This window comes from Camelina sativa, chromosome 13 (genome assembly GCF_030686135.1).
Source record: "Camelina sativa cultivar CO46 ecotype springtype chromosome 13, ASM3068613v1".
Taxonomy (NCBI): Eukaryota; Viridiplantae; Streptophyta; class Magnoliopsida; order Brassicales; family Brassicaceae; genus Camelina; species Camelina sativa.
The window spans coordinates 22812368-22836511 of record NC_141892.1 but is presented as its reverse complement, the minus strand read 5'-3'; the positions used below and the strand labels follow the sequence as shown (position 1 = coordinate 22836511).

The window sequence follows — 24144 nt, the reverse complement described above, 5'->3', positions numbered from 1 at the left end:
CAACATTCATGAGGTTTGGTCTTTGATCGATGATAGGCCAATTAGATTTTCTTTATATTTTCTTTAGATGTAAAAGTTCCATGATTTGCCCATTTTATCATATACAAATAAGTAGGAAGCTGCTCATAACCACTCTCTGGACTACCCCTGACCAACTCGCGAGCATGCCTTAGCGTTCGATATGCCTTCCAATAATCCATCTATCAAGAACAATATTATTTTAAATCGTTGTGAAACTAAATAAACGGTATAATGCTAAATAGAACTGGAAGGAATAATTTTACCTTGATTTGAAAACGTTTATTCACACTTCAGCAACATGCATTGGCAGTACCTTGGGACCAACTCCACCAACAAAATCTTTGTACAAATCTCCTAGAATATAATGATCTGCTTGGCGGGCACGCATAGAGCGCTCTGTTATTGAACATGTATGTGCTGAAATAAACACACGCACCTCAAACTTTGGAAAGTGACTTAATGTTGCAGCTCTTACCCTCAACTTGCATCCTTTAACGAAACACTTGACAATCAATAATGTTGCTCTCGATTTGTAAACATAAAAATCAAACCTTTGTACCAAGGTTAGTATCTTCAATCGTGTTTCTAGGTGCTCCTTTGTATCATACATTTGCCCAACAGCCAAATTCACAGAAGACAAGTCTACCTTTGAGACATCAACTGGTTCTTTATTTTCTTCAATAAAAAAAAGATGAACTCCTTTTTTTCATTGGCAATTTATGATCCTCTTCTTCTGGTGGAATTCCATACAGGGTAAAATTCTCATCATCAGAATCTGTTATATCAAAATCATCACAATAATCAAACCTAATTTCATCTTCATCGATATGTTCATGTTTTGCTTCGCTGGCCAAATCAAGATACTCTTCTCCAACCAAATCGTTTTCATCTCTTCCTCGTTTCTTACCTGTGTGATTTGAATCAGTCCGTATTTTCTTCTTCACTTCAACACAAAGACGACCTGTATCCCTTTTCAATTGTCCCAGAAAAGTGTGCAACTGACGAGAATTATCAATAATAATTGGTGGTGTATCAGCTGGTAAATCTTGCAATAACCTCTTCGAGATCTTGTAACTCAACACAACATCAAATACCTTGTTATCCAGTCTGTAACCCTCATATACCATTCCAATGTATTCATCAAAACTGCTTTGATCATTACATTCTAGAATTCGTGAACCCCTTTCATTATCGACAACAAACAACCATTTGTTGTTGTCGAAGATCCAATTACCACAAACGAGAATCACCTACTTCATATTCTCTTTGTTGTGTAACGATCAAATGCACTCTAAAACGTGAAAGAAGCGATGAAAAAAACGAACCTAAAAGGAAAATAATAGAGAAGTCGATTATGAAGCCCAGAAGGAAAGAAAGCATGATTAAAGCCACATTGGAGAGAAAGAAGAAGGAATCTATGGAAAAATAAGATGAATCCAGAAGAGAAAAAAAATTGGAGTCGATACTGGGGGAGGCACGAGAGAAACACGAAAGAATAAGGTAAACCCTAGATTCTTACCATATATGTCAACTATTCATATATAATAAATATGTTATTAAGAAGCATATTTTATATTAGGAAAAAAATAAAACTGTCATAACATAAGAAAATCTGGCACAACGTATAGTGTGAATGTAGGTCAATATATAAATTTTAAAAAGACTTTAGAAAATCTGTTATCAAAACAACAGATTTTTTCTTCAATCCAAAAATCAGTCATAACTATAAAAAAATCTGTTACCACTAGATGTCAAACTAGTAATTATTTTTTCGTTTATAAATCTATCGCAATGTGACAGATTTTTTAAGGAAAAAAAACTGTTACAACAATAAATAAAAAATCTGCCACAAAATTCCTAAAAAATTGTCTAAAATAATGAAAATCAGTCATGACTTTATAAATAAGTCTGTCGCGTTCAAAAAATCTGCTGTTCAAAGAAAATATGTCGTTACATACTTCAAATAAATCTTCCGTAAAAAACAAATCTGTCATCAAACTTTTCAAATTAATCTGCCATCCAAAATAAGTCTGCCAAAAAAAATTTGCCATGAACAAAAAATCTGCCTCTTGCAAAATAATCTGCCATTACTTGTTTGGCAGACTTTTATTATAAAAAGCAAAAAAAAAACGAAATTACAAGAATTTTTAACCAAAAGTAATATTGACTTTTTTTTTCCTAACAAAGCATAAAATGGTATTTTAAGTATGAAAATAACCCAACTAACCATCAAATTTTATGAGCTAATCTATCAATTAACTGCTCCATTTAGGTCAAACTAGTAATTTTCTCTAAAATAAAATACAAAGTTAGTTTTTTTCTTCACAAAGTTATATTTTAGTTAGGAAAAAAGGATGATCACATTGAGTAAAATTATAAAGTACTGTATAACTTGATTTGCAAAAGGTGGTAAAACAAAAAGTAACATTGTTCTATTTGAAGAAGGACACGAAACTCAAGATTAGGACAAAACGAAATGAACACAAATTTCTAGATACATCCGAAGTTGAAGTTCAATGCATATCTTAGTGTTTTTTTTACAGTAATAATAACCATTTTCACCGAAATTTTTGATCGTTCTTATTTTCTCTCTGGATTATAAACAAAAAAAGAAAGAAAGAAGAACTATTGATTGTTTCTCTCCACTAAATTTTTAGCTTTTAAAACGTAATCATGTTTTCTTTGGCCCAAAATATTTACTTTCCATTCATTAGAATAATTGACGAGGACAAACATATCAATCATTATCAAGAGATGTAGCTAGTCAATGTAGAATAATTGACGATCTTATTATGTTTTGTTTTTTATTGGGATTTGAGTAGACTACATTCTTATAATTAAGCATTTTCGGCTAATTTATCATGAAGTTTTTAGTTAATTCTCTCCCCATTTTAAAATTGTTGCGGATTATTGTCATCAGGTTCAGAAGACCAGTTCAGGTTATGAACTGGGCTGTCGCTGTTACAGGGCCGAGTTTGGGCCATGAAGGACTTTCGGATGTGGACCAGAACCAAGTTGGTTGGTTTGTGTTTCTTTACAAGGAAGAAAGGCAAGTTTCCAAAAAGGAGAAGGAGTTGGAAACCCTAAACCTAATTGGAATAAGGCGGCTTCAAGGTTATATATAAAGAGAGGCAAGGGTTCACAATGGAAGGGAGAGATAGAAGAATCACCAACATAGAAGCAAGGGAGAGACAAGTTAGAGAGAGAGAGTTTATAGAGCCTCTTGGTAATCTATTGTCTGTAAGGGCTTCGGGTTAGATAGGTTTCTTATTCTTCTTGTTCTTGTTCTCTGGGTTGTTCTTACACTAGAAGCATAGGTGAATAAGCTTCAGGGTCGTGTTTCTGTCGGGTACCTATAAGAGAGAAACAAAGAGTGTTAGATTGCGAGACAAGAGAGAATTGTTATGAAACTTATACTTGGATTTCTTTAGTGGATATTTGCAAGGGTCGGTCCTTGCACGAGACGTACTCTCCAGTTTGAAGGGAAACTCGTTAAATTCTGGTGTTGATTAGTTCTTGTTTCCGCACTCATACAGAGTTAGACTAATCGGATGAAAACACTTACAAGTGATATCAGAGCTTATAAGTGGTATCATAGCTTATAAGTGGTATCAAAGCTTAACAATTGTTAAGTTTTTAAAGATAGTAGTATTATTTTTGTTAAACAAGTTGTAACATCCATGATGATAGTAGTATTCAGTTTTTATCAAGTATTAAGTTTGATGTAGATTACCTTCTAATGATTAATTTGTCGTCACGCTTATTTGCAATTTGAACCCAAACCAAGCAAATCATTAATCGGTCTAAAAGTGTTGTTGATTAACGTAATAGTCCATATTTATCTTTGCGGCTAGAAACATTCTCTATTATACGCATGCAAAACTATAATTTCTTTGGTTTAAAAACAACAGTTTTACTCTACTCATAATTACAAGTCTTCTGATAATGTAAAAAAAGAGAGATGTTCCTAACATTTAACAACAAAAACATCCCATCTTAATTTTAAAATAATGACATGGAGAAAATTAAAGATCTTACACTTTTAAAAATGTTTCTAGTTCATTTTGTTTAGAACTAGATCAAGAAAATTAAACTTTTCTATGATGAATGTAAGAAATAAACTATATTGTACAATATATATCTATATGTATATATTGTACAGGAAATCAGAATGGGCATTTTTGAAAAATGATATAATGTGTGTTCTATAATCATTTTAGTTTTTTTTAACATTTGTTTCTTTATTATATTAAAGTTTTTTTGTTAAAATTAACAGAAAATCATTTTATCGACGAGGATAAACTGTTATATGTTAATGTACATAGATATTCTTCGATGGTTTGCAAATACTATTTTCGAGACAAAAAAGACAATCAGAACTATATCTATATTTAATGATTTGAATTTAACAAATATCAATGTTGGTAGACCAATGAACTATGATATGATTCGACGCTTTCAAATCATTGGCGTGTCACTATTCCATTTCACCTCTCCTTTATCCCCGATTCACATAACTATACATGATTAAAATTAAAGGAAAAGGTAAAGTATATATTGACATTATAACAACACGAAGAAAAGTCTACATTTGCACTGTTATTCTTTGAAGAAAAAGAAAAACTAATTTTGAAGAAAACTTTACCGGAGTATATATATATAACTTTATACTAATGTTTATGAAAACAAAGTTCAATTTTATGTTTTCAGTTGGCGTAAATGCAAATGCTTACTATTTAAATGTAAGTGCAATAACAACAAGATTCTTTCAAATTGCTCATGCGATGCGATGATACATCATTGACCTATTACATACGTTAGCTTTTAATTTTTTAATATTTTTATTCCTCAAAATATACCAAATCAGAGAGTTTATTGTAGTGTTAATCGAATTTTATTTGGGCTAAAAAGAGCCCATAAAAATTATTGTATAACTCTAGTAACCTAGTTAGTAAGTAATATTGAGAGCAAATGTTAGAAATGTGAAACTTTTCAGCTCCGTTGTCCATGGACTATTTGATTGATAGCCACACTATCAAAGAGCAGAGTAGTAAAGGGATAAGAATGAAAAGATAGTATGGACTATCTGGTAGTATGAGAGTAGATGTGAAACGGGTACGGGACTGGAAAGTAGAAATGGTTACATGTACGGGGATGGGAAACGGCAAAATAAAATTTTATAGATATAGGGACAACATGGATATTTCAATAAACATATACCTATAATTCATCATCTTCAACATTTTGATTAGGATTTTTGTTCAGCCTCCATAGAAGATTAAGGTTTTCTGACAAAACCATTTAGGTTATTATAGAACATAACTTGCTACAAACTCAGGAAAGAAGTTTGCAACATTTTTAGATATCAGATACACTAAGTTTTGCAAGAATTGTCTCGGAAACATCCACATCACATCTATCCTGTACCTAACAATGACCAGCCATCCCTAGTAGTTTGAAACGTCTGAGAAACGTTTTTATGGCGTTTCCAAGCTGTTTCCGTCTCTGAAACATTTTGAGACGGGATGGTGTATCTAATGGCATCCCCGTGCTACAATAATGACCATACCATATTATTTTAATTTTTGTTCTATTTTGCGTATGCGTTTGAAGATGACTAATTTTCATCGTCTAATCAAAACCAAAGATAGCTTTCTAACCATTACTGATACTACTGTACTACACCATCATTCATGCTTTAAAAAAAAAATCATGTAATTATCATTAGAAGTGAATAAATTTGTAACAAATTACAAAAGAATTGCTTAACCAGCCAAAAGGAGAAACGTTGCCAAGAAAAGAATAAAAACAAGGACTATCCTTAAATTTTTGCGTGAATTAGCAAACCAAAGCTGAATTAAACTAACACATCTTCCATTTCATTTCTTACGCCTTTTTAATGCAGTTCAATCATCCCTTCGTGCAAGCAATAAACACAAAATACATTAACCTAAAAAAAAATTACTTTTCTTATATAACAATATATAAATATTCATATTGCTTGTGATCTATGGTAAAACTAAAGTAGGTATAATAAGTTTCATGTATAACAGTTCCGCACAGGATTTTCTACTATTTTTGTTGTATATATATGACATTTATTATTTATATAAAGTGAAATACGTACTAAAAAAAAGTAGAGCATGCTTTTTAAAAAAAAAAGAGATGTTAAAAATTATAAAAGTAAATGCAACCCGTAACAACATTGTGTGTGTTTTTACGTACGTGTTTAATAATTAATACAAACGTTTTTTCAAATGGCAAGAAAATAAAGACTTTGAAATTAATACGAGATGCAGCTTATGATTAATCCGATTATAAATACCGTCTCTTAATGCTTTATTTGCCACACACAACACCTTTAAATCATACTACTATTGAATAAAACCAAAAATCAAAGATGGCAAAATCAAATATTTTTCTCCTTATCATACTTATCGTGGCGTCACTCTCTTCCTTATCCGAGAGCTTATCACTCCCCGGCCTCAATATTGGTGAAGTCAACATCCGTGGTGACGTGACATGCAGCCTTACCGGAAATCAAAACGCACCGCCTGTCTCGAATGCCACAGTACTCTTAGTATGTGCCGGATCAAGCACACCCCTTGCTCAAACAGTGACCAATCTGAACGGTACGTTTACCTTCGTGCTAAACGCCTTACAAGCTGTTTTGTTTCGCCCCGATATTTGCGGTGTCGTAGTTAATCTTCCGGCTGGCACATGCGAAATCTATCCACCGGACGCTGTACTCAGAGCCTCGATTCATCTGACCAACGTCGTCATCACGAACCTCGTAGCAATCGTTTTTTATACCACCGGTCCGTTTCTCGACTCAACTGTTTGATCCGATCGTCGTTTAATTAACAATAGCTTACACATATATGGATGGGATTTCGAATGTTGTAATGTTTTATATTATAGGGATAATTAAATAAGTGATGCTGTCATGCTGATGCATATGCTCTACACAAAAAAGAAACAAAAAAATCAATTTGAAGTGTGTATAATGGATTATTTAATTTGTGTATTTTTAAAAACATGATAATGTGTTACTATTACGTGAACCCTAGCTAGTTCTTAAGGAAAAATTTTATTCTATCCAAAAAACTTTGTTTACAGTATATGCATCTATAGATCGAAAGATGAATATTTAAAGCAGTTGAAATTGCAGATATAAAACGAAAACACCAAACTAGCTTCTCGATGTTAGAAATCTTGATTCCTTTAGCGAGCATAATCTATTGCGGACGGTTCGATCAATAAGCTTAATGAGCTGGTCAACGTTTTAAGCGATCTCTCCATGTCGTCTCCCATTAGTCTCACTGCTCACACCAAATGGGATGAGCAGCGGCTTAGAACACATATCTCATGATAGGTAAAGTAAATATTGATACTGAAAATTAAGCACATAAATGATTAATTGTGGAACCATATCTTCTTTGATTTCTCCTTTTTTTAGATGGTCTATTTAACTGTTATTAGATAAAATATTTCTTAATAACATGATGCTGATGCATATTCAAAACTATCAGTGAGAAGTCTATCATTCGACAATGGCTTTTGTGCCTCACGATTCATAATTCCATATATAAACGATGTTATCCTTCGCAGTCCGGTCTCTCAGATTTCAATGCACTTTGACGTCATTGCAGATTTGGTTATGCATGATCCATACAGATACAGTATGGACACTCCTTACTAAGGTATATGTTAAGGTTTAGTCCAACTTTATTAACTCTTCACTACATATATGGCTTTTTTCTTTTTTCTTTTTTGGCAAAACACTACGTATATGACTTGGGTTTAATTTGTGTCTTGTTTACTACTAAGTTCTAGTACAATTTTATGTGTTCAGATTTACTTTATGTGAATAAAACCATTTATCAGCGTAACAAAATAACTATTAACAAAAAGAAAGGACGAAAAAGTACAGAATTTTCTGAAAGTCATTAATAAAATTAAAATATCAAACGAAGTATGAAATTTTAATTATTCTATGGTTAAAGTGGAAAGGAAAGAAGCACGCGAGATGAGAGTGCATCATCAAGTGTGATAGGAAGGACTCTTACGCAACTGTTCACTACTCACTCTTTATCATCAACATATTATTTATTTGTTTCAACAGATAATTCACCATTATCATCAACAATTCAACATCATGGAATCGATCGACAAGTTTTTTTGGTTGAAACATTTTTTACTTTCAGATCAAACTACATCCTAAAAGTTAAAAACACATAATACCATTGCTTTTCTTATTCCATCACAAGGTATACATAGAGAGACTAGATCAGTATACACAATCTATTTAATAATGTACAGCAAGAAAGGATAGAGATGACACAAAAAGGATTTATAACAATATAATGGCACTAATATATATAGTTTAAAGGTTTATTTCGTTTATAATATAAAAGGGGTTTTAGTCTTTACATGTAAAATAATGAGATACGTGCTAGATCTACAGACTTGTATAATAGATCTGTATGTGCGATGCTTAATAGAGATGAAAAGATAGTGAAGAGACGACACAAGACATTTGTTAACGAGGTTCAAATAACCTACATCCCCGGGACCAAATCCAGAATCATTCACTAGAATTAGAACGCAAAAGTCACATTTGCCAATGGTATCTAGCACACACTTGTGCCTACCACTCTAATCTACATGAACTAAAGGAACCACCACTCTTTGTCTTTTCCGACGAGTGTGAACCTCTACAAAAACCACCATCAGATTCTCTATCTTGCTGGTGGGACGACACCACACACAACATGTGTGTTTCTCTCAATTTTAGTTCTAGGGTGCGCAAGCTTTTTCTTGCTACCACCTCTTCCTTTTATACCTCTTAGAGTTCTCCACAAACCCTAGGTTCCACAAGATTCTTCCTATTATCTTTTGGGTAAAAGCTTGTTCTCTTTCTGTCGACTTGACCCATGCCTTTGTTCCTGTCGCACCTGACACAAGCATGCTTCTCTGACACAGCCACTCCACTGTTTGCTGCAACTTGAAGCTTTTCCGCTATGTTGCACTACACAATGACTGCTCTGTTTTCAGCATTGTTGTACTAGACAGTCACTCCAAGTTGTCTATTCTGTTTTCTTCTGTGTTGCACTTCAAGTAAACTCAGCTGCTAAAACATGTTTCTGCTCTGTTGTATTATGCAGCTGCTACCTCCTTTCTGCTCTGTTGTGCTTTGAGGTTTGCTCAGCTGCTAATGGATGACTTGTTCTTATGAGAATAAATAAGATTGGCTGAGTTCTCACTTCTTGGATCTTCACAATAAGACTCCAAGATTCAGCATGTCACTTCATGACATGTGACTTCACCTTGAGCTGTCTTGGCTGTGCTAGTGTTCTCTGATTCTATTCATGAGGAATCATTGCGTCTATGTCTGTAGCTGGTTACACATGCTCCAGCTTGATCACTGCTTCTGTGTCTGAACATGTGTGTGTATCAGACTTGTTCACTGCAACATTCACTGAATATGTGTTTGTTCTCTTAGTTGTATCAGGTTTACTCATTGCTTCTTGATCATCTCTCTTGTGTTGTATAACCAGTAACAACACCAATATATCTTCAATCTCTCCCTTTGTTATTGAGTTATAGAACTTAAGCTTTCATGTTGTAACTAAGACTTTGGCATCTTCATTACCTTAAGAGGATTCTGTCATTGATCTTCTCTTATCTGTTTCACTAGTTGCTCCATTACGCCTTGTTGTCAGTCTTACAATTCTGTCAACACAATGCATCTTCAATCTCTCCCTTGTTGACTGAATTGTAGGACTAGCAAATGTTGATGATCTACAACCTCTACAAATCATGTTATTGTTCCTTTTGGCACATCAATTTCAAGCAACTTCAATCTCGGTCAACACGCAAATAAATCTCTCCCTTGTTGACTGAGTTGAACTCTCCCTTAATCATAACCCATCAAGCTCCTGATCACATCTTCAGTGAATATCAAACACCTCTAAGTGTTGCCTGCAACCACGACATAACATAGCAACAACAACAACTAGCATATGGGAGTAAATCGAAGAGTCTCCCTTTACAGCTCCATTTGATATTCAACTTCATACAATGAATCAACTCGTTATCAACAAACCTTAGACTTTGACATTAATACCATCTTCTGCATTTATCAAACATCTTCAAGTTGTGATAGCAGCAATGACACAAGCATAGCAGCCCCAACAACTAGAAAATGGGAGTAAGTACAAGAGCTCTCCCTTTTTAGCGCAGTTTGATACTCAAGCAATTAATGACACTAACTCATCCTGCAAGGCAACCATAAAAACTCTCCCTGCTTGAGTGCATAACTAAGGTAAAAAGTAACAAATCAAGAGCATAGTCCAATAAAGAACTCATTAAGCATAATATTGATCCTCCTCTTGCTTTGATGAGAAGAGTCTGCTCAGACTTGCCTGAACACTGCAGAAACTTCACACATACCAAAATCATTTTCAAGAAAATTTAATTAAAAAAAAAAAAAGACAAAAACTTTAGCAGTAGAAATTAAGAAAAAAAATTAAGCAATAATTAGGAACAAAACTGACACCAAACTGACTCTAAGCACACTAAGAGCATCTCCATTGGTAGAGTATTAACAACATTGCTTAAAACATTTTTAATTACTAATTTTGAATAAAAGTTAAGTTAACAACTTCTTAAAAAACTTTTTTTTTTGTCGGCATAAACATTTTTTGTGGGTCCATTGGTAGTACTTAAAATTGAGGTCCTTAATTTAAATTTTTTATTTTGAAAATTATTATAGTATAATAATTTTTTTAAATTTTTTTAATATTGTATATTTATAAAAACTTGAAAATATATATTTTGTATTAACCTCTAAAAAGAAAAAACTACAAAGAACGAGATGAAACTTGTCTCTTCTTATGATTGTGTAAGCAACAAAGAAGAGATAAGACTATCTCAAAAGAAAGAAGATCAATTCCACCATAACCAAAACCAAAACCGAGATAGGATTCCGCAGCAAATTCTTTTCATAGACCATGATTAGGCCAAAGATGTTGATACATTTGCATCTGATGAGGATGAAGAGGTGCATTGCTGGAGAACCACTCCCATTCTCTACTGATGACTCGCTAGATGGTCCTTGAGAGACTGATCCAAAGTTCAACATGTTAGCAGGCGTTGTAGCCGGTTCAGGATTCTGGCCCCTAGCATTGTTAACACTACTTTGTTTAGGTTTCTTTGCTTCCGCAACAAAGCTTCCCATTACAACCTATATCACATCACAAAAGAAATGAACATCAAATGATTAAACAGATTGTGATTTAAAAAAAGAATATAATTTTAAATCTCATAAGAAATGATTCCACCAGAATGAGAAGCTTGACGAAGCGTCACTCTACAAACTGCACCACTTGCAGAGAGAATACATATTGTTCTTGGCCCTTGATCCGAAAAAACCATCACCTTTGTCGCTATGTCCTGAAAAAAGTAGTACGTAAATTTCATAACAATTTACCAAAAGAACAACATCCAACACTCATTCTTCCATCTAAATTCACTAAAACAAAACAAATTACAATCTTGAAGAATGATATAGTTACATTTTGAGATTACAATCTTGAACCAGGAAATAAAACACATTTTGAGATTACTAAAACAGAACAACAACACTTTACCTCTCCTGTTTTCACTTCGATGACATGAGGTGTAAACCCAACTCCTGCAGCGCCTCCTACAAAAACAAACCCATCAAATCAAATTGCATGTAATCCAAAGCAAATTGTGATAAAATATTCAAACTATATAGTTCTTGTTTAATACGTAAAGCATCAAGCTGCTTCTTGCTAGAACTAGGAGGTCTTCCTCTGTCTCGTTTACCATGTGGATCAACAGAGTTCCATTTCCTCCACTATCTCCAACACCACCTTCACCACAACACCATAAGAATTAGATCGGCGGAGAGAAGAGGAGACGTGGGAGCTAAACCCAACGCAATGCTACCATCATGAGTGTACTTCCTAGGCCTACCTCGCTTTTTCTTGGCTTGTGGTTGATTCTGATCCTCAATCACAAATCTCATCGGTTGAGAAACAATCGATATTCTTCAGATTTTAGTTAAGACGAGACAGAGGAATGTCCATGGATTCCCCCCCCCCCTTAACCCTAGCTTCAATCGATATTACTTTAACCTAGCAATCGATATTTCAACCCAACGAACAAACCAGTATTCATTGCTGGAGTTATCATCTACACCTGCAACAAACTCACATAGAGTAGATTTAGAAATCGATTATAGAAATCTTCAAAACAATGATAACAAAACTTTAGAGAAAATAGATTATCTCTAGTCTAACTTTGAATAGAACAGTTCTCAATCAACAGAGCTGACAAAATTGAATCTAGAACAAAGAGATTGAGAAAACTATTGAATGAGATTGCAATTTCACCTTCACCGTTTTTTGTTTCTCCACGTTTTGTTCCTTTGTCCATTTAGCTAAACAAAGCTTAGCTGTATTATTTGTTATAATTTCATTGGGTATTTATTTTAACTGATGTGTCATTCTATGCTTCAATACAAAGACTGATGTATCTTGTTCTGGTGAGCAACATTGTAGTTTTATTGTATTAATTTCTTATTCCAAAATAATTACTAACAGCAACCATAATTTTACTCCATATGCGGGTGAATTAATGTTAAAAATATTGATATTAAAAAATATTTTGTGAGAGAAGAGAGTAAAAAGAATAATGTTTAATTAAATTGTAACTGATTTATATATAAACATTATAAGATATCGTTATATTTTATTTAAGTATAAAAAATATTGTTATATTGTTTGTAATGCATAAATTATATTACCCTTTTTGAAAATCCTTTTTGCCCCGACAAATCAATAACCCATGCTTGACGTAGTAAGTCCATGCAAATTATCGATTTTTCTTTCCAAATTCGGAAAAAATGACGACAATATTTACCCACGTGACGTAAGGGTGATATATATTGTTTCTGTGTCGTATTATTTTTGTCCACATTCATGAGTTATTTACTCATATGTTAATTCTCTCGGCAACCAAATCTTCTATACTATCCAAGTGAACATACTCTAAACCCTCTTTTACTCGATCGTCCTTTGAACATAGTTTTCGTATCAAGAAACACATATCAACCAGAACCAGTGAACTACGCATGACTTCCACGTTACCACAAGCTTACTACGACGTGTTACGTGTAGAACTAATAAAAACATTATTTAAAATGATTTTTTTTTCTTTTTTTTTGGAAACTGACTTTTTTAAAAATGATAAATTAATAAGAAATCTCTCACTCGCGATTCGATCTAAGTGTATAACAACAATTCCAACCTAATTATAACCTTACAATTTTCTTATATTAATATCCATCTATCAAAACCTAGCCATAGCCGACATGATCAAATTATCCATCACCCAGATCTGGTTAGGAAAACATTGAAAAAAAAAAAGATAAACAAAATCTTCACCAGATAATCAAACTCTGATATATTTACTTGTGGAGGAGGAAGAAATTATGAATCGAAGACGATGTGGAGGACATTTACTTGTGGAGGAGGAAGAAATTGGCCTTCTCGATGTTCTCAGTCAATTGGCCTTTTCGATGGCCAGCGACGTGGATCTGATCTTACTCAATTTCAGAGGTTTCCATTCCATAACCATGGCTTCTTGGACATCGTCTCTGTGTGGTCTTCCTCTGGGGGAGTTTACAACGCCATCCTTCTCAGCAAGTAATTAATATTTCATCTCAAACTCTTTTAAAGATCTTATGCTTATTTAAAAAAAAAAAAAAAATTCGTTGTTGTGAAAGATTTAAAAAAACTGAAAAGACCCCAATACACTATATATGTATATATATTAAAAATCATTTCTGAATTGGATATGTTTGAATGACATATCACTAGAAAACATACAGTAAACAGAGTATATAATATAAGAGCTTACAAATTGAGCTAGTGATGTTCGTAGATGGACTGTTGAAGTCATCAATAATTAATAGGGAGGAGCAATTGACGACGGTGAGATGTATTACACAAGCTTTTTCTTTGCTGCTTGGGAACGTATCTCTAAAGTATTTACCATATATAGGCTTCTTACGGTTCTTGAAGAAAGCACAGTTCTGTTAGTGTGACATTAATTAGAGGAGGAAAGAAAATCACCAATAGCTCCATCAAGTAATAGCTTGATCTGATCGCAGCAAACCAGTCTTGATCCACTGAGAGAACACCTAGCTAGCAGCCACTTGATTTTGTATTACTTGGCAAAACCTTGACAAATTAACATCCTGACCGTAACCAACACTAGGACCTCCAATCTATTGCAGTTGCAGGGACAAATTGATATGTTTTAACAAAACATTTTAGACCATTTATACTACCTCATTGAATCCCTTTACGCCTCTAGGAATCCAGACAATCCCACAACAATGCACTTAAAAGGAACCTTTAGTAGAGAGAGGAGGGCACCACCTGACCTCTTCATTATGCTCAAACAAGTCCTTGGATTCCTTTTGTGTCTTCTCCATAATCGTCGTCATAGTTGATTTCTGGTAGCTGAGAAACATATATCATTTTTAACCTTCCAAATTATCCATGGTAGATAGATACCTAAGTGAGAAGCCTCATTCGATATTGCAAACCTCATCTATCTCGACTTCTTATTGAATACAGTGATAAATAATACATGATTGACTGACTGTTTCTTTATCTAAGCAGTCGTTATATAGAATTTCTTCACTTGTTAAAAGAATTTTTTTTTTTTTTTTTTTTTTTTTTTTTAATATGGGTAAAAAAAAATCTTCTTTGCACCTCAAAAACATAAATTAAATTTTTAGTTCTTCTTCTCTTCACAAACCAAAAAACTCAGATAAAAAAATTAATAATCAGACAACTTTTAATTAATTCGTAGTTCACACGGTTCAATAGAAACCTCTAAGTGACTCAGAAGGTTCGCTTTTCTGAATTAAATATTAGGTTTTCCCTTGTTTGACGGTGGTGTAGTCATCGGCTTGGCTTCTCTTCTCTTATTCAATCGCTCTCTGGGCTAGGTTTATCAATCAGACGAGCAATTTGGTCCCCTATCGTCAAACACAACAATGTCGCCGCTCCATGTAATTCACCGTCCTTTTTTCGAGATTTTGATTCGATTCCTGTATCTTTAGTGTTTCTGTAGCTGATCTCTCGCTAAGTTTTGGAGAACGTCATCATGTAAACGGTTGAACCTTAGAATCTAAGGATTTTAGTTTCCCTATTCGTGTTCGTATACGTCTTCCAAGAGACCTTGTTACTGAATTTTAGTTTTCCGTAAACCTAGAAATCCGGTGATTTCACTGGAACTGTGTTTCGAGAGTATGCAATTTGTGCTCTCTAGGATTTGAGATGATAGTTCAGGCTTTTTTGTTGTTGTTGTTGTTGTTGTTGTTGTGATTAGTGGTTGCGTTTCCTCATTGATTTTGTTTGCCTAAGGAACCTGTTATTGCAAATGCAGATGGCGAGCTGATGTAAATTTGAAGCACGCTCTACTGAAGAAGAATACGACCTGCTTTGGTAATGGGATTTAGTGTTTCTTTTTTTTTTTTCTCATTCGTTAGTGGAATCCATCCTTTTCTCAAGGATTATTGTTCTTATTCTTGATTCTTAAATACGTAATCCGGATTGATGTAATTTTATTGGATGTTCCATGTCATCTTATTCATCTTCACAGTTTCGTTTGAAGTTGGAAGGATTGTCCACTCACCACTACAATCTGTCTGTCATCATGTCTGCTCCAATCGATCCAGAAGATTTTTTATCGACAAGTAGTTCTTCTGGAGGTATTGCATGCTCTTCTGTTTGTTTGAACAAAATTTGAATGAATTTGCTACTTTTTTTTAGTACTTCACATTGATGTCTACTATAATAATTTTGCAAAAGGTAACCAAAGAGCTCGGACAGCTACTTGGAACTATGTAGCAACTGTTCGCAAAGCCACAGCGGTTACCCACTCTTGTGTGGGGTGTTTCACCGGTCCAAACCACCTAAATCTGATTATATGGTATATGTTAGGGTGTCCAGCTCCTCAATTAAGATCTCACAGGATTAGTAACTCTTACTGTTTGTTATGTACCAATCTTTCTTTCATTTTTTTTTTTTTTCAGCAAAGGCTCTCATGTAGAAATCTATCACATGATCGAAAATGAATTACATGTAATTCGTCTCATCCCTAAGCTTTCTATCTCACTGGATTTGCTTATTGTTGAACTTCATAATCTTTGTTTTTAGCGTTTTGCAATATTTTCATTAGCTCAATTTTCCATCTGTTTTCAGCTTATCTTGGACTTCCCTGTAGTTGGGAAAGTGGTTTTCATGGAGTTATTCCGTCAGCCTGTAAGTATGCTATTTGGTTGTATGATCGTTTTGTTTTGTTTTTAACGCTGACAACAATAATAACATATTGAATTTGAAGTTGACCCTAATCTTCTTTGTCCTCACACAGCACACTGGCACAACAGACACGTCTACCCGCTAGGATTCACTGAAGAAATACGACAAGTGTTAGCAGACTTTCATGATCAATACGCATGGCTACAATCAAATCCAGATCATCTGGTCTACAGAGTTGAAGGGAAAAAATACAAGATAAAGCGATACATTCCAGGCCAAAAGATCTACATCACAGAAGTCGCCTCAGACAGTGAAGAAGACGACAACAGATAGGATAAACATCGCCTCTTTTTTGGAGACAGCGGGAATAAATAATAAGTGTGTGATATATGATAGTGAAATATATGGTTATCAGAGAGTTGAATAAATGGAGGGTTGTAAAATAAAGTAGAAAGTTGAATAAATGGTGGGTTGTAAAATAAAACATAAAAATATCTTAAGGAATATTCTATGTAATATTTTCTAAGACTTGTAATATAAATACTAAGGCTTGGTGAAGAGTTTTATTCAAACTTAAGTGAGTGAGTTTGAGTAAGAGTTCTTGTAATTTTTTGAGTGTTTCAATAATAAAGTTTATCCCCTTGTATAAAGATCTTTCTTATATATTTACATAATCTTTTTCCAAATACTTCCTAAACACTTAGCATTGATCCTAAAAACCTTCTAAGTGGTTGTACCACTATGTATGTGTAATTGTGGTATGAGTTGCAAGAATCATTATTTTTATTGGTTCATTGTTTGTTTCAGGTCAAGTATGACTTGGAAGACGTTGTTATTCCCCAGAGAATCGGAGTAACCACACTGCTATTGAAATGGTGGGAAACGAGGTTATGTTTTCCAATGATGCTCACCGTATCATCATGTCATACCGTAGATTTAACATGGTTGGAAAGTGTTATTCTAGAGAGTTTATTACTCAAATAAAGTCTTGAACCCTTTCCAGACTTTCGGATGAAGACTATGCTCAGGTACCGTCGGTTTTATTTTCTACAACAACTGGGGCAGTGGGAGTTATCATTTCATTCCCACGTGGGGTCTATGTATATTTGAAGAGCCTTGAAAAGAACAAGCGGTTGGCGAAAAGGAACTAGGTTATTTCTACCAGCCTAGGGCGCACGAATGTGTCGGTTTAGAAGATGTTGGGGATAAGCATTTCATCGATGGTGGCTTCCTGGAGTCCTACATGGACTTGCCTAGTCTAGCGCAGACGGAATTGGCAGCCACCATAGCTACCACCATGGCCATTGATGCTCAAACAATAATTCAAACCCTTGAATACTTCGCCCTATTTCACTAAGAGGTGAGTTCTTTCTATTTTAAAACTTTTGCATATATATTGATAAATACGGTATGAATCCTGAACTCTAAGTTAAATGGTCCAAATCTGCAGGGAGGCTCAGGCTCAGTGACTCCAACTTTTTTGAGTTTGATGAAAAGGTAAGCATAATGTCCCAAATGACCTAAGAACTTTTTTGAGTTCCGACTTTTCTTGTTTTGTTTCCTCTGCATTGACTTCTTATTTGGGTGTCTTAGGTTGGCCAATTATTCTACAAATAGAAGAGATGACATGAGAGATTCGCATAAGCTAAAGTAGCTAATGGTTCGTGTTAAGTGGTGATGCGGACTTATGGGTTTGATATTTTGTGCTTTTGTGGCTGCATCCTTCTTGTTAAAAACACTATTTAGACTCCGATAAACTTGTGTTTCTGGTATTGTGTTACTCTCGAATCTCTTTGACATTTTCCACTTAACGAACTCTAATGCAACCGGTTCTTGTGCAAAAAGGAGGCCAAACAGGTAGAAAACAAAGCTAAAGATGGAAAACACTCTTTAAAAAGGTGATGAGTGATTTCAGGGACATAAACCGGAACCAGATTGTACTACAATAACCAATTAGATTCGAAACATATCTGTTTTACTTTACTTTCTATTGTACTGGACCTGCTTTTGGTTCTTTCGAACAAGGATGCTGACCACAACATCGACCTTCACGATGTTGACCTTTTATTGATCTTGCGTTGAAATGAGAACTGACTTTGTTAGCGTGCGTAGTCTTTTTGGTGTGAAGCAATGGAAAGCCTTTGCTCTAGAGGGCTTCGGTTCCACGCTTACAATCCCGACCTGATCAGAAGTAAATGCTCAAGAGAATAAAATTTTATGCTTAAGAAAAACAAACTTCTTTTTGACGATATGTCCCATACTTTCATTTCTTCCTTGTGTTCAGTACAATATGATGACAAAAGATTCATCTTCACAAGAATTTTGCTTTCTGATACAAAATAAACCACAGCTCAAACAGATAATCAACACCTCGAAAAACCCATCACAGAGGATGACAGTAACAGATAAACGAAATATAACTAACTTCAACAATTTTTCAGGAATGGTATGTTTCCTCCTCGGTTGACTCGAAGTGAACTAGAAGACTATTTTTTTCTCCATACCGACTACAACCGAGAAATGAGTGGCATATACAACATGTGTAACAAGCCGAACAATGTATTAAATAAGATGGTTCTGTATTAACTCACATAGAAAACGTCAGAGTAGGCTGGTTTTTCACAGTACGTTCTTTGGATAAAGTACTTTCCACCAAAGTAAAAAATCTAGTTAGCAGCTTGAGTTGATACAACACAAGAAGTTACACTCTAAAACTGCTTGTAGGTGTTTAGACTTCCATTTATGCCAAACGTGGAACACCATAACACCAAAGATAAACATATTTTAAAACTTAAATCTCCAAGAAGCTGGTTCTTCTTTCATCATAATCGACTTTTGAAATAGCCACTTCACTCTGTTCATTTTAATAGCCACTCACGTTCCTGTTTTAAAACTTCAATCTCTAAGATTTGGGACACTTTAGTGCATCTTCCACTGTAAGTGTATACCTCGATCGATCTCCCTCTACCTCTCGCGCCCACTGATCACTCCTCCTCCTCCTCCTCCTCCTCTCCTTCACGTCCAACCGAGACTATGTCCTTCCCTCACCTGGAACGAGCGGTCCCTTCACTGGAAAATCCATAAGTTTGTGCTAAGGGTGTGATGCCTGTTGAGTCACATAGAAGCAATTAACATATCTAAGAGACACACGTCCTGCTCACGTTATATAACTTGACCCTACCTTACCTTAATTGCTTCCTAAACCGGAAAGACAACGACATGGTCTCCACGTGCTACCTTACCTTGGCTTCAATGCAACTGACTGAATATAATCTTCTTATTTCAGGACTTGAAAAAATGCGATTGCTAACAGAGGATGAATGACTTGGGTGGGATGTAACAACATATGTTGGGAGTGTTAACAATCAATTTAAAAGGATCAAAGCCAAAATATTTCAGATGAACAGTTGGTCTGCAGGTTGTTTAGTAATTCAATATGTAATTCACTTTCTGATATAGTAAAAAAAAAAGCTTGAGAATAACATGCATTTTTTTTTTTTGTTCACCATGTAGTAAATTCTGAAGAAACATCAACAGCATATGTAGTAAATTCTGAAGAAACATCAACAGCATATGTATTACAGCCCGTTGGCTGATAAAGAAAACGTAACACAATACCAGAATAAACAACATAACTTCCTACTACCATAAGATAAACGACCCTCCATGCATTTGACAAATCAGCTTTAATCCTCCGAGCACTCCCACTGCCCCTGATCGGAAAAATCACCGTGCAAAAAGAATCACATACTTTTTATATACACAGTTCAAGAATCAACAAGAGGGGTCAAATAGAAAAGAAGAAGTCATACCGGCACATGCAGACCCATACCCTCAAAAAAGTCTCTGATGGTCTTATCCAATAATTCATCCTCAAAAAAGCATCGACGCCATATCTTATCAATGCTAGTATGCAACTCATGCAAGGATCCTTCTTGCCTCGCTCCCTCTCCTTTGGCCAAGATGTAGGATTTCAAACTGCGGTCTAGATAATGCAGCAAATAATCTTCCCTAGAGAACAAACGATACATTCTTCCAAGGTCATCAATGAGACTCTCATCCATTAATAGCTTAAAACCCTCTTCAAGAAAAGAAACGTGAGCCACCAGTAGTTGCCTCTCTAAAACTCTCGGTAGTTGTAAGCAGCAAGCTGCAAAGAAGAAATAATGCTCCCGGCATTTTTTCCTTTCTGCGTGAAAAACCCCCTGCAAACAAACAATCACCAGAAGAATATATATATATATATATAGCTTAAGAAGGAAAGCTTAGAAACACAAAATGAATGAAAGAGGCTAGTTTAAGGTCTTGATACCTCGACATATTTCAAGTAGTTGGAAATGTCGGACTGCTGCAGGATTTTCTCTGCTTGCTCGGAGTAAAACTTGGAAGTAGAATCAAGGAAAGGCTTCTCAAACACATATCTCGACAGCCCGAGGAACATCTCCATCAGATTCTTTAGAAAATCACTCGTGTTGTTAGCAGTAGTCTTGCCTGATCTGGTAGACATATAAAAAAAAAATGCAAGGGAAAGAGTGAGAGTACTGGAACAAGGAAGGATACAACAAGAGACTGGTCTTACGTACTTAGGTACATACATACTTACCTTTCATCAGTGATGAGTCCTAATATGGCGGTAATAACTTGATGTTGAAGTTGAGAGGTCATGGAGAGTTGCTTATGGAAAAGCTTCTGGCACCCGTCCCACAGTGTATACTCATTACATGTCACATACATGGCTAAGTCAGACACAAACAGCATCTTCCTTCTAAAGTCTAACCAGCAATTGTGCACGAGTGGCAACAAAACAGAAGGATCATCACTGATTTGCTTCGCTAAAGACTGTAAAACCGAAGCAAGGTGTGGCTCACACTCCTGCTCGATAAGACCGAAAATATGCACTTGTACTGTTTCGGGATCCGCATCCGCAAAGCAAGCACGCTGAACGGCCATATAAATCTTTGTGCAGGGGATATCGACAGACTTATATTCATCATCTAATATGATTTTGACTGCTGGCTTTAGCAACTCCCACGCATCCGCTAAGTACTTCTTTATGTTTATGTTTAGTGGAGCAAAATGGACGATATGAAATTTAGAGGATCAGCAACGAACGAACCACAAACAAAGAGAAAAAACAAAAAACAAATCCGAGATCGAAAACGTATATACCGCTAACACGACGGGGGCCATAGTTAAACGTATATACCGCTAACACGACGGGGACCATAGTTAAACGTATATACCGCTAACACGACGGGGACCATAGTTAAACGTAGGAACAGGCTGCGATACAGGAAGGAAGACAATAAGAATTGCCCTCTGCTCCTACATCATCATCATCATCATCCTGTGAGTGGTGAAGGAGCTTCGGCAACTTCGCGGAGGATAAAAGGTCGGGGCTGATCGAGCGCTTCATGATAATCCGATCCAGAAGGAATCAATAGACACCAGAAATCGACGGGCGATTTCGGCAACTTTCGCAATCGTATGGACGGGCGATTTTTAGGACGGCAGGTCTCCCAATTAACAACCCTAGAGGGAGGAGAAAGACGGGATTGACATTTTTTTTTTTTTTTTTTTTTTCTTTTTAAATTTAACAAATAAATAGGAAGTGATTTTTAAAAGGAAAATATATCTATATATATATTTTTTAAAGTACATTTTTTTTTTATGAATATAAAATTATATTCAACAAAAAGACGGTGTTACAATAAATGCATCGTCAAGCTGAAATTTTAGAAAAGTGTTGCTAGAAATTCAAAAAACTAGTAACTGTGATGTTGGAACCAAAACTCGAGGCCATCAGTATAAGCCGGAATACTTGTTATAGTGTTCAGACGGTTCCGGACATGTTTATCAATCATGGCGGTGAGAGAACGGGGCGGAACCGCAGGGTCTCCATGGCGATGGCGGTTCCGTTCGGTCCAAAGACTGTGAATGGTGAGCTGAAAAGTGTATCGCAGCACAAAGATGTGAAGACGTGGAGCTGAAGTAACAAGTATGGTGAGGAGTTAGTCCCAGCTTACTGTGAATCGGCTTCCGAGAATCCTTTCCGTAAGAGCTGACCAAACCTGGGAGGAGTACGGGCAGGAGAAGAACAAGTGGTCTCGTGTTTCAATAGTCGACGTACAAAACACACATGTTCCATTTGCAGAGTCATTCCATTTTAGCATTCTATCTCATGTTGCTAAACGGTTATGAATTGCAAGCCAGGTGAGGAAAGAGTATTTGGGGGTAGCGTATTGGAACCATACCACTTTGTACCACGTACAGATCGGGTGTGTCTGCCGGACCAAATGCCAAGTATCACGCGAAGAAAAGTGTGACTTAAACACACCCGACTTTGTTTGCCAAAGGGAAACATCATTACCCGTAGTTAAACGAAGAGAGTCCATCGTATCCTCTACCTGAAGGAGTGTAGGAGTCCGATGTCGTCGTCGACTATGGTTGGCAAGGGCTGTGGCAACAGTGCCATTCAGAGGTATCCCCATACCAATTGTACCACGAGGACCTAGTAGATCAATGAGCCTCCCGAGAGGGGACCAAACATCATACCATAATGAAGGTTCCGTGCCTGATCGCACTTCCTTTTTGTGAAAAAACACGGCTTTATCTCTGTATTTCAGGAGTTTTTGCCATATCCATGAACCTGAGCAAGTCGTACCCTTAACTGACCACAAGGTCTTGCCCGAAAGGAGAGCAATGTGAGACCAAGTAACCCATAGAGAGTCCTTTGCCGATAGCAACCTCCAAATAAGTTTTAAAAGGCTAACAGTGTTTGATTCAGAGAGCAACCGAACACCGAGGCCTCCTTCTTTTCGTGGCTTACAAAATTCAGACCAAGCTACCTTCGCTTTTCTAGGATTAAGATCTGGACCAGACCAAAGGAAAGCCGAGAAAAGACTTTCAATCTCAGTGATGCACTGTTTTGGTAACCGGAAAGCAGAGAGCCAGAGACTTGTGAGACTTGTAAGCACTGATTTAATGAGCTGGAGCCTTCCCGCAAAAGATAAGAACCTACTCGTCCAGGAGGAGATTCGAGAACATATTCTCTCTATCAAAGGGAGATAGTCATTTCTTGACAATCGCTTAGTGAGCAGAGGGAGTCCTAGATATCAGACTGGGAGGGCACCTGGGGTAAAAGGGAACTGACTGAGAATTACACTGCAGTTCTGCGGGGAGATGCCTGCCATAAAGATGGTTGACTTTTCCAAACTGATAGTTAACCCGGAGCAAACAGCAAAGTCAGCAAATATCTTCAGGATACTCCCTATAGACTGTGTTGTCCCGTCTGAGAAGACCAAAATGTCATCTGCAAAACACAAGTGTGTGAGTTGCATCTTGCGACATTGAGGGTGGTAGCCAAATTGACGATCCACTGCCGCTTTATCAAGCATACGAGTGAGAAAGTTCATGCAAATGACAAAGAGATATGGCGACAGCGAGCAGCCTTGCCGGAGACCTCTCGTACAGCGAAAGAAACCCCCTAGCTCCCCATTCACTTGAACAGAGAAAGAAGTCGTTCCTATGCAGAGTTCAATCCAGTGTAGAAACTTAGCCGGTAAATCCATAGCTTTAAGGATATGAAGAAGAAACGGCCACTGTACTGAGTCAAAAGCTTTTAAGATATCAATTTTCACTGCACAACGACTACTGATAGATTCCTTATGGTAATCTTTAACTAGCTCAGTGGCTAACAACACATTCTCCAACATTAGTTTGTCCTTAATGAAAGCTGATTGATGTGGGGCTA

The 24144-nt window shown here is 35.9% G+C and overlaps 2 protein-coding genes and 2 pseudogenes across 10 annotated transcripts; 1 reads left to right on the top strand and 3 right to left on the bottom strand.

The window, feature by feature from the left end:
* Positions 1–300: 300 nt before the first annotated feature.
* LOC147929873 (uncharacterized) lies at positions 301–5684 on the bottom strand (annotated as a pseudogene).
* A 5267-nt stretch (positions 5685–10951) lies between these two features.
* LOC104738398 (AT-hook motif nuclear-localized protein 8-like) lies at positions 10952–12489 on the bottom strand (annotated as a pseudogene).
* Positions 12490–13277: 788 nt separating this feature from the next.
* On the top strand, positions 13278–16986 carry LOC104737225 (DNA damage-binding protein 1-like). 2 transcript variants are annotated; one of them, XM_010457349.3, is made up of 8 exons: positions 13383–13760; positions 15003–15139; positions 15517–15575; positions 15733–15841; positions 15942–16062; positions 16166–16214; positions 16335–16394; positions 16504–16986. In XM_010457349.3, exons 4-8 carry the CDS (start codon positions 15787–15789, stop codon positions 16534–16536), a joined length of 318 nt encoding a protein of 105 aa, XP_010455651.1. In that variant the 5' UTR covers positions 13383–13760; positions 15003–15139; positions 15517–15575; positions 15733–15786; the 3' UTR covers positions 16537–16986. The 2 variants fall into 2 exon arrangements, with proteins under 2 accessions (XP_010455653.1, XP_010455651.1); XM_010457351.3 differs by lacking the exon at positions 15003–15139 and having other exon boundaries at positions 13278–13760.
* A 2877-nt stretch (positions 16987–19863) lies between these two features.
* LOC104737223 (cullin-like protein 5) lies at positions 19864–22004 on the bottom strand. 8 transcript variants are annotated; one of them, XM_010457345.3, is made up of 5 exons: positions 21561–22004; positions 20995–21437; positions 20704–20887; positions 20204–20596; positions 19864–20104 (listed from the first exon to the last, which is right to left on the bottom strand). In XM_010457345.3, exons 1-5 carry the CDS (start codon positions 21579–21581, stop codon positions 20078–20080), a joined length of 1068 nt encoding a protein of 355 aa, XP_010455647.1. In that variant the 5' UTR covers positions 21582–22004; the 3' UTR covers positions 19864–20077. The 8 variants fall into 8 exon arrangements, with proteins under 8 accessions (XP_010455647.1, XP_087336210.1, XP_087336207.1 ...); XM_087480084.1 differs by having other exon boundaries at positions 19864–20098; XM_087480081.1 differs by having other exon boundaries at positions 20995–21440; positions 21598–22004.
* Positions 22005–24144: the final 2140 nt, after the last annotated feature.